Source organism: Morus notabilis, unplaced genomic scaffold (assembly GCF_000414095.1).
Source record: "Morus notabilis unplaced genomic scaffold, ASM41409v2 Scaffold1300, whole genome shotgun sequence".
In the NCBI taxonomy this organism is placed as follows: Eukaryota; Viridiplantae; Streptophyta; class Magnoliopsida; order Rosales; family Moraceae; genus Morus; species Morus notabilis.
The window spans coordinates 241,653-252,448 of record NW_010362109.1 but is presented as its reverse complement, the minus strand read 5'-3'; the positions used below and the strand labels follow the sequence as shown (position 1 = coordinate 252,448).

Genomic DNA, 10,796 nt, shown 5'->3' with positions numbered 1-10,796 from the left:
CACTTTCTTTATATAAGAGAATTTTACATTCTGTATCACGTTTTGCACCACGTTCTGCACCACGTTTTTACACCACGTTCTGCACCATGTTTTTTTACTACTACTCCACATTTTAAAATGTGTGTTTTTTTTTAATTCTCCTTCTTTTATTATTATTATTATTTTTTTTACCAGCACAAAATTGAACCAGTACAAAATTTTATTTTCTCCTCTTATTTTTTTTAAGACAATGATTCATCATCCAATGTGTATATATATATATATATATATATTTACCGCGAACACCCATCAGAATATTTCAAGCCAAGGAAAAAAAAATGGAACTTTCCAAGCTCGAGCAACAAAAAACCAGATCACTTTGCCATGTCCTAGCCGTCCCTTATCCCGGTAGGGGCCATGTGAACCCCATGATGAACCTTTGCGAGTTACTACTATCTAACCAAAAAGATCATAATCTTTTTATGACTTTTGTTGTCACGGAAGAGTGGCTAGGCATAATTGCATATCACAATCCAAAATTTATTTCCAATTACCAAATACACTTCAGAACCATACCAAATGTTCTTCCGTCTGAGCTGGTTCGAGGAAAGGACTTTCCTGGCTTCTACGAGGCTGTTATGACAAAGATGGAAGCGCCCTTTGAACAGCTTTTGGACCAGATTGAACCGCCTGTGAGCCTTGTCATTGCAGACATGGAGCTTCTTTGGGCCGTCCCCGCCGCTAACCGCCGGAACATCCCGGTTGCCTCGCTTTGGACCACGTCGGCTTTGATGTTTTCTATGTTTAGTCACTTTGATCTCATACAAGCTCGATGTTTCCGAGGTACGCACACAGCCATAGAAAAAATAATATATTTTCTTGTTCGGAAAATTACAAAAAGGAAAAAAATAATAATATTTGACACGAATAGTCCTTAATTTCTTTAATGGATAATAATTTAATCCTTATTTTTTTAATTTTAATAAAATGATTTTTAACATTATTAAATTAGTGTAATTAAATCATTTCGGTTCAATTTGTCAAATGTTTAACGAAATCTTTCACGCAACGGTTACATCTCTTTTTTGATGAAAATACAAAAATACTCTCATGTCTCACAAGAACCAACTAAAACCTGTTTCATTTTAAATAAAAATAAAAAACTAACTTCTTTCTTTCTTCTAGTCTGATCCAACCTCTAACCCTAACAAGAGCTGCCGCCTCCATATCTGCCGGCGCCGCGCAAGCCCAACCCAGTGTTGAACTGAGCCTCAATACTGCTTCTAGATTCCTACCCCTCTTCTCTTTGGACTCCAATCGGATATTCACCACGAATCGCGGCATTGAGACTTCAATTTTGGTTTTAAATTTTTGAGTCTTCTCTGGGTTATTCCTCGTTTTTCTCTTCCCCACCCTCTGTTTGATTCCCCAACAAAAAAAACCCCTATGCTAATTTTGACTATCGGAGATTCAACCATGACAGGTAAGGCCAAGCTGAAGAAGCACACAACGAAGGAGATCGCCGCCACTGTTACCACGACTCGCGGGGGCGGAAAAGCCGGCCCTACCGACAGCTGCAACGCGAAGAAGGACGATCATGCGAAGTTTGAGTGTCCGCACTACAAGACTACCGCACCTGACATTAAGTCCATACATATTCTTTTCCTATAAATGGATCTGATTTTATTCCGGTGAAGTTCCACTTTCCTTCTCCATTAATTTGGCTTTTCTTCTCCGTTAGATGCGGAGAGGTTATTAGCTTGCTTTTCTTATTTTTTTTATAATTAGTTATTAGTATTATTAGAATATTAGTCCATAGATATGAAGATGGTCTTTTCTTTTCTTTCTTTTTTTTTTTTTTTTTTTTTTTTAAATGCTTAAATTTAGCATGTTATACTAATTTGACAGTGCACTATAAATTTTCTTAAAAAAAAAAAAAAAAAAAAAATCGCAGTTGTGTCTCGTGAATCGTGGGTACTAATGATAATTGACATTCTAATACATTGTGTCCAACCGTAAGGATGTTTTTTCTTCTTCTCTTAGAACGTGTCCTGCTCGATGCTCTACAACACCCTTCTAAGACCCATACAATCTATTGTGTGCCGCTAGATGTATTGTGGCATATTTCATCCTTCAAGTAAAATTGGTCAAATCCTTCCCTTTCTCTTTACAAGCTTTGCGATTGAATGCCGATTTCTAAAGTGACGAAGGGGTAAGGAATTCACGATACCAACAAAAAGTGCCCTTTTATTAATGATTGATTAAACAATTCAGAATCAAAGATAAGTTAATAATTCATGGCCAGTTTTTTGAAGTGTGATTTGAGTGTAATTATTGAGTTGAATTTAAGTTATAACTTGAGTTGAGTTGAAGTTGTAATTTGAGTTTGTATTTGATTGTATACATTTGAGTTATGGTTTGAGATAAAAATCTTTTTGAGTTTGTGTTTGAGTAAGTCAAAATTTTAATTTATATTTAGATAGTATTTTAATAAAAACTCAATAGTGATAAAAAAATTTAATAGGATATATAGGTGAGTTTTATTCATCTTTTCGTTATTAACGCATAGAAAAAAAATCATCTCAATTATGATTAAAATAAAAAAGTTATAGTATTTTTAAGAATAGAAAAAATATTATTTATTAATTTAAATTTGAGTTTCTGAACTCAAATTAAAAAGAAAATTTGAACTTGAGTTTTAATCCCAAACTCAAATTCAAACTTAAATTCAAATTTAAAAAAATATAAACTTAAATAAAATTAAAATTAAAATTGTTATTTTTTAAATTTTTAAGGCTGCTGAACAAGGCCTCAATCATTTATAAAATTAATTCTAAGGGTTGAGAGAAGGTAACTTTGCAGAGCACCACTAATTCAATAAAAGAACTCCCTAGATTATTTCCCTATTCCTTAATTCTCTCCTAATTCTTCTATCAACAATCTCTGCAATCCCAATTTCGCTCCCAAAATCTTTCAGAAACAGCAACACAACATCATTTTTTCACAAAACATGAACCCCTCCAACGTCGAGCCAATAGCCGCCTGCCACGTGGTGGCGATCCCTTTTCCCGGCCGAGGCCACATCAACCCAATGATGAACCTCTGCAAGTTTCTGTCTTCAAGAAAACCGGACATCCTCGTAACCGTCGTAGTCACCGAAGAGTGGCTCGGCTACATCGGCTCCGACGCCAAGCCGGACAACATCCGCTTCGCCGCCGTGGCTAACGCCGCCCCTCCGGAGCGGCTAAAAGCCGTTGACTTCCCGGCGTTCTACGAAGCCGTCATGACCAAGATGGAAGCTTCTGTAGAGAAGCTACTTGATCGGCTCCAAGCGCCGATCAACGCCATCGTGGCTGACATAGAGCTGCTCTGGAGCGTCAATGTCGGAAAGCGGAGGAATATTCCCGTGGCTTTGTTTTGGACCATGACGGCGTCGTTTTTCGCCATGTTGCACTGTTTTAATCTCTTCGCAGAGGATAACAATAATCTGCCGCCTCGTCTTTTGGTGGGTAAGTAAATCACTGTTCTACTGCGGATATAATCCATTTTTCTTTTCTTTTAAAACATAATTATGAAAACGTTGATAATGTTCGCCCTAACTTTATTTTTTTATTAAATTGATAATGTTGGGATCTTAATTGTAATCCCTCTAGGTCTACCAAAATTGATATATTTCTTTCTTTCTTTCTTTCTTTATGTAATAAAACTCTTGTTTCAATTATGTATTGGAAATGGAAGGGTAATGCTAATGTTTATTATTACAAGAGAAAAACAGAAAGTGGAAGAGACGAAAACAGAGGTGCAAATGAATGAATTTTCACTCTGAATTAAAAATGATCAGCATACATTTACATGTATTTATATTGATGTAAGAAAGCGGTTATAACTTACATTTGTGCAGCTAAGCACTAACAGAATTTAGAAACAGAACAACAAACTCTAAATTAACTAACCGCCTAACTGTACTGCCTAAAACGCCCCCTCAAGATGGACTGTGAATATCCTTAACAGCCATCTTGGATAGTAAAGAAAACAACGAAGGAGCAGGCAAAGCCTTAGTGAAGAGATCTGCAAGCTGATGTTGAGAACATATGGGCATAAGTTTGATTGTGCTAGCAGCAACTTTATCCCGCACGAAATGACAATTGATCTCAATATGCTTGGTTCGCTCGTGGAAGATAGGATTGGATGCAATATGAATAGCAACCTGATTGTCACAAAACAAAAGAGTTTGAGCAAAGGTAGGAAAATTGAAAGTGGCAAGGAGCTGTTGAATCCAAACAACTTCACTGGTGACAGCAGCCAAGACGCGATATTCAGTCTCTGCAGAGGACCGAGCAATTGTAGTTTGCTTTTTGGCTTTTCAAGAGTTTAAAGAATTGCCAAGAAAAACACAAAATCCAGTAATAGATTTGCGGGAGTCAGGACAAGACGCCCAATTAGCATCAGAAAAAGCCTTTAGCTGCATAGAAGAGGAAGAAGAAAAGAACAAACCCTGTCCAAGTTTATTCTTAAGATACCTCAAGATGATGAGTAGCTTGCAAATGAGGAACCCGTGGTTTGGACAAAAACTGGCTGAGTTTTTGCACAACAAAGGTAATGTTAGGTCGTGAAAGAGTAAGATATAATAAACGGCCAATGAGACGCCTATACTAAGAAGGATCCGATAAAAGATCCCCATCAATAGCATTAAGCTGAAACTTAGGATCCATTGGAACAGTCGCAGGCTTGGAGGCCAAGAACCCCGTGTCTTCAAGTAGTTGCTAAGTGTAGTGGCTTTGAGAAAGTGCAATACCCTTGGAAGCTCGAGCAATTTCAAGGCCAAGAAAGTACTTCAAGGACCAAGATCCTTAAGTTTGAACTGAGTGTGCAAAAACTCTTTGAGAGAGGTAATTGCAGTATGAGACGGACCAGTAATAATGATGTCATCGAAGTAAACCAATAGGACTACAAAATTGGATCCCGAGCCTTTAACAAAAAGAGAATAATTTGATTTTGACTGAGTGAAACCAAACTTGATCAAGGCATTGGAAAACTTCGAGTACCATTGCCTTGATGCTTGTTTAAGGCCGTAAATTGACTTATGAAGCTTGCACACAAGCTTATGCTCTTGGTTAACCACCATTCCTTGACGTTGATACCTAAGAGGAAGATCCATGTAGACTTCTTCAAATAAGTCCCCATTTAAAAAGGCATTATTCACATCTAACTGCACTAAATGCCAATCATGACTTGCAGCTAGAGCAAGCAAAACTTTGACAGTAACCAACTTGGCAACCGGGGAAAAAGTCTCAGTGAAATCTACACCTTCTTGTTGTGTATAGCCCTTAGCAACCAAGCGAGCTATATAACGCTCAATTGAACCATCAGCTTTGTACTTTATTTTGTACACCCATTTGCATCCAATGGTGTGTTTTCCAGCAGGCAAAGGAACAAGAGACCACGTCCTGTTAAGTTCCATGGCAGATAACTCTTCCTTCATAGCCTCTTGCCAATGTGGGAACTTGACTGCTTGGTGGAAAAACTGGGGTTCAAATTGGGAAGAGACATTTAAAACAAAATGCTTGTGGGAAGATGAGAGAGAATCATAGGAAATGTAGTGAGATATAGGATATAATGGTGTGGGTTAAGGAGAAGACTGAAGAGAAATTAAACTGCAGTGAAAGCCGCAAAGATAAGAAGGGGGATGAGTGGCCCTAGAAGAACGTCTAAGAGGAATTATGGCTGGTGTAGAACCATGTTCTGGTAAGGGAGATGGTGGAGAAGCTGTTTGAGGTTGAAATGGAGGTGGGATAAAAGTAAGAGATGGAGAAGGCAAGACAAGATCAGCAAATGGATCCACCGAGGAATCTGCATGAACAACAGTATGAAATGGAAAGATATCCTCATGGAACACAACATCTCGAGATATAAAAAACTGTTTTGTCGTCACATCATATAACTTGTATCCTTTCATGCCTGTTGGATAACCCAAGAAAACACAAATCCTAGCTCGAGGATCAAACTTGGTTTTGTGAGCTGGCAGAGTTGAGGCAAAAGCCAAACAACTAAAAAGTCGAAGTGACAAGTAGTCCACAATAGTTTTATAAAGCAGTTCAAAAGGAGATTTGTTGCCAAGAAAATGAGAAGGGGTCCTATTTATAAGAAATGCCACTGTAAGAACACATTCACTCCAAAAGGAAATTGGAACTCTTGACTGGAAATACAATGCTCGTGCAACATTCAAAAGATGCTGATGTTTACGCTCCACAACAGCATTTTGTTGAGGTCTATCAACACATGAAAATTGATGTAAAACACCCCTGTCAGAGAAAAATTCAGAGAAATCTAACTCAGCATTATCATATGAAATGCCTTTATTCTGCTGCTAAACTGAGTGAGAATCACATTAAAAAAATGAGGTAAGATCTTTGCTGCATCATACTTGTGTTTAAGAAGAAACACCCATGTAAATCTGGTACAGTCATCAACAAGAGTGAGAAAGAATCTATGACCAAACCGAGCACTCAAATGACAAGGGCCCCATATATCACAGTGTATAAGATCAAAAGGAAATTGAGATTTATGATTGTGAGAAACAAAAGGCAATCTCCGATGCTTTGCCAATGGACATATGTAGTAGGGATCATTATTATTACAAAATAGATCAAGAAAATGTAAAGTGTTTTTCAAAACACCTAGTACTTTGGAAGATAAATGGTCCAATCGACGATGCCAAGTATGAAATGAAACATTATTTACACTTATGGCAAAAGTGTTTTGCAAAGAATCTGCTAGTGAACCTGTCAAGAACACATATAAGTCTGCAACTCTATCACCCTTGCCAATCATCCTCCGGCTGATAAGATCCTGAACCTTGAAGTGATCAGGTAAAAACTCAATAGTAAGCTGAGAAGCAGCACTTAGAGCACTCACGGAGATCAAATTAAATTTGAATTGGGGAACAAACAAAACATCCTTGAGAACCATTTGTGAACTTAGTCTCACATCTCCACAAAGACTAACAGGAAAACTAGCATTATTGGGCAGAGTAACCCATGCATTTCTTATAGGCCTCATAGAAAGAAAAGCATTTGCATTGAAACAAATGTGCTTGGAAGCTCTGGAATCAACAATCCAAATGTGTTCAGAAGAAAGAGAAGAATCCAAAGAGACAGAAAAGCATATACCTGCCAAATGTGAATTTGAGGAATCATCTTGCTGTTTGAGGTTGTAACTGAAGAAGCCAAGTGAGAGGAAAGCATGCTCATCAGTTGTTGATATTGGTTGTTGTTCAAGGTCTTGATGAAACCCCCAACGTCTCCAGTACTCTGATCTTCGGAAAGAGACCTGTTAGAAACCTAATTAACTAACACATTTTGGCCTTTTTGTTTCTGCTTGTATCCAGGAGGATAGCCATGAAGCTTGTAACACCTATCAACAGTATGTCCATGGAAGTTGCAATGATTACAGAATGGCCTTTCCTTCTTTGAATTGCAGTTTCCACCAGAAGGACATGCCTCTCCACTGGATTTCTTACCAACATCATTACGAACAACAAAGGCCAAATTATTAACAGGATCAAAAGTCCCATAAGTGACTTGATTGCTAACTGTCAATTGATGTTCCTCTTGAGGAATAAGGGAAAACACTTTGTTTATGGGCGGGATGGGATCCAGTAGCAACAACTGACCACGAACTTGAGAAAAGGAGTCATTCAATCCCATGAGAAAAGACATAACATATTCCATTTGAAAATAGGAAGTTAATTCCTTGATTCCACCACAAGTGCATTTTCCACAAGTGCACTTAGGACGGAAATTACTCAATTCCTCCCACAACGCTTTGAGCTTGGTGAAATAAACAGCAACATAATTTTGATTCTGATTGTGATTAATCAGTTCACGACGAAGTTGAAAAATCCTAGGTCCGTTACTTTGTTGGAATCGATCCTTAAGATCAATCCAAATATCATAAGCAGATTCAAAAAAGATTATACTGGCAGAAATTTCTTTCGATACCGAATTCAAAATCCACGAAATCACCATTTGTTCCTAATCCAAGAATTGAGAAGAATCAGATCATTACCGTTAGGTTTCGAAATCGATCCGTCAACGAATCCAAGCTTGTTTTTCACAGACAGAGCAATGACGATTGCTCGACTCTAGGAAGCATAGTTGTCACCTGTCAAGTTCTGCGAAACAAGAACAAGTCCAGGGCTATCAGAATGATGAAGAAAATAGGGACTCGAGAGATCATCAATGGCGGTCTTGACAACTGACACCGCTGGAGTACTAGATCCAGAATGAGAATCCTCCATGAGATCCAACAAAAGAAAGAAATCACAACGAACAGAAAAAAAAAATCGAAGAAACAAATCAAATTGAGACAAAAAAATCAACAGCTTCAACAAATAGCTCTGATACCATATTACAAGAGAAAAACAGAAAGTGGAAGAGCCGGAAACAGAGGAGCAAATGAATGAATTTTCACTCTGAATTAAAAATGATCAGCATACATTTACATGTATATATACTGATGTAAGAAAGCGGTTATAACTTACATTTGTGCAGCTAAGCACTAACAGAATCTAGAAACAGAACAACAAACTCTAAACTAACTAACCACCTAACTATACTGCCTAAAATTTATTGATACAAGTTCTTAACGTTGAATGACATAATATTGTTATTTCTAGGTATGTCTAAATATGATAACACTCGAATAAAATTACAAACGGTTTTTTTAAAAAAAGGTTTTTTTTTTTTTTTTTTTTTTTTTTTTTTTTTTTTTTTTGACAAGGCAATTGATAGATGTCTGCCTTTGTGTTATAGAGGGTAGTGATGACAAGCAATTGGAACACGTACCAGGACTTTCAACCGGGCATGTAGCAGACCTTCAAACAGTCATTCAGAAAACTGACAAAAGAGTCCTGAAACTTGCCTTGGAATGCATTTCAAAGGTGTCAAAAGCTCAATATCTTCTGTTGACTTCATTCTACGAGTTTGAACCCCGAGCTATGGATTCACTACGCACACAATTCCCTTTTCCTGTCTACCCCATTGGCCCCGCCATACCTTACTTAGAACTTGATCAACACAACTCTTCAAGCTCTACTAGTAGAGAAGAACACGACTATTTTCAATGGCTGAATTCCCAACCATCAGGGTCTGTGTTGTACATCTCACTGGGAAGTTTTCTTTCGGTCTCGAGTGCCCAAATGGACGAAATTGCTTACGGGCTGTGCGATAGCGGTGTTAGATTCTTGTGGGTGGCTCGATCAGAAGCCTCTCGGTTGAAGGAGATTTGTGGTGATCTGGGGTTGGTAGTGCCATGGTGTGACCAGTTAAAGGTGTTGTGTCATTCTTCTGTAGGGGGATTTTGGACTCATTGCGGATGGAACTCCCTTTTGGAAGCTGTTTTCGGAGGTGTTCCAATGCTTACTTTCCCTTTGTTTTTAGACCAATTTCCCAATAGCAGACAAATTGTCGAAGATTGGAAGATTGGGTGGAGGGTTGAGAGAGATACGGGAAATGAAAATCTGATGAAAAGAGAAGAAATTACTAAGCTTGTGAAGAGGTTTATGGACCATGAAAGCAGTGAGGGGAAAGAAATGAGGAAGAGAGCTAGAGAACTGAGAGATGTGTGTCAACGAGCCATTGCAAAAGGCGGATCATCTGACGAAAACCTGGATGCTTTTATCAGAAATATATGTAACACAAGGCCAGTAAGCCAGTAGCAGAATAAATTGATTTTGCCGTAGCTATGTTCGTTTCGTTTCATTTCGGTTCGTGTAATACTATGACAATCAGTTAGCCTACTAGCTATTACAGAGTTTTGTATCATTCTTCTGTGAGTGGTATTCTGTTTGAAAAAGGTGTTTTCTGCCAGTCTTCTGTTCTTGCTTTTCCCATTACTATGGATCATGACCGAAACGTTAAGGTAATTGTGGAGGATTGGAAGATTAGATGAAGGATCAACACCCAGGTAAATAAATGATAGATATAAAGAGAGGAAGTAATTGCAGGATTAGTGAGGAAGTTTATGTACTTGGATCTTCAGAAGATTAGTCTTGGTGCCGTTGCAAAAGTGGGATCGTTTGAGACCAACTAATGCCTTCTCAGACATATTTTTCAACTAAATGCCTAAGTCATATTTTCACTCCACGCTGCCTATAAGAGAAAAAAGGCTAATAATATATTTTTTTTCTTCTTCTCCTCTCATTATTTCACTCCACACTGCCTTTACTTCTCTCATTTTTTCACTCCCCGTTCAAGCTAGGTTTTCTCTCCACCGCCGCTCCTTCTCTTCACTACCGTGACCCTCTCTTTCTCTCAGAAGTCACCCACCCTTGCGGCCTTGCTTCTTCTTCTTCTTTCATCTCCGCCCTATTCTCTCTGGACTCTCGTCATCTCTCCATCAGATTCGGCCTTTGGGAAGTCGTATTCTTCTCATTTCTTCGTCAAATCAGCCTTCGTGAAGTCTTGTTCTTCTCATTTCTTCGTCAAATTCGGCATTCGGAAAGTCAGATTTCAAAATCTAAACTCGGTTTCAGATATTTCTCCCCTCCATTTTCTGTTTTTTTTTTTTTTTTTTTTTCTTCATTTTGATGATTTGATCTATGTTTGTGATTTTTATTTCCCTCGTGTTGATGATTTGATCTGTGTTTATGGTTTGGATTTATGTTTTTCGTTTATAGTTTGATCTATGTTTGGACTGAGTTTGGATTTGTGTTTATAGTATTTCCCCCCTATCCTCGCAAAAAAAAAAAAAAAAAAAAGCAATTTAAGGCTAATTTCTCATGAAGATGGTTTCATCACGAATGGGAAAATTCATTA

The 10,796-nt window shown here is 37.9% G+C and overlaps 2 protein-coding genes across 2 annotated transcripts; both read left to right on the top strand.

Moving 5' to 3' along the window:
• Positions 1 to 217: 217 nt before the first annotated feature.
• Positions 218 to 2,278, top strand: LOC21394429 (UDP-glycosyltransferase 87A2). The gene is made up of 3 exons (XM_010101156.2): positions 218 to 822; positions 1,463 to 1,670; positions 2,023 to 2,278. The coding sequence occupies exons 1-2, from the start codon at positions 318 to 320 to the stop codon at positions 1,648 to 1,650; spliced, it is 693 nt and encodes a 230-aa protein (XP_010099458.1). The 5' UTR covers positions 218 to 317; the 3' UTR covers positions 1,651 to 1,670; positions 2,023 to 2,278.
• Positions 2,279 to 2,749: 471 nt separating this feature from the next.
• Positions 2,750 to 10,446, top strand: LOC21394428 (UDP-glycosyltransferase 87A1). The gene is made up of 2 exons (XM_010101155.2): positions 2,750 to 3,488; positions 8,793 to 10,446. The coding sequence occupies exons 1-2, from the start codon at positions 2,990 to 2,992 to the stop codon at positions 9,695 to 9,697; spliced, it is 1,404 nt and encodes a 467-aa protein (XP_010099457.2). The 5' UTR covers positions 2,750 to 2,989; the 3' UTR covers positions 9,698 to 10,446.
• The last annotated feature ends 350 nt before the right edge of the window (positions 10,447 to 10,796 follow it).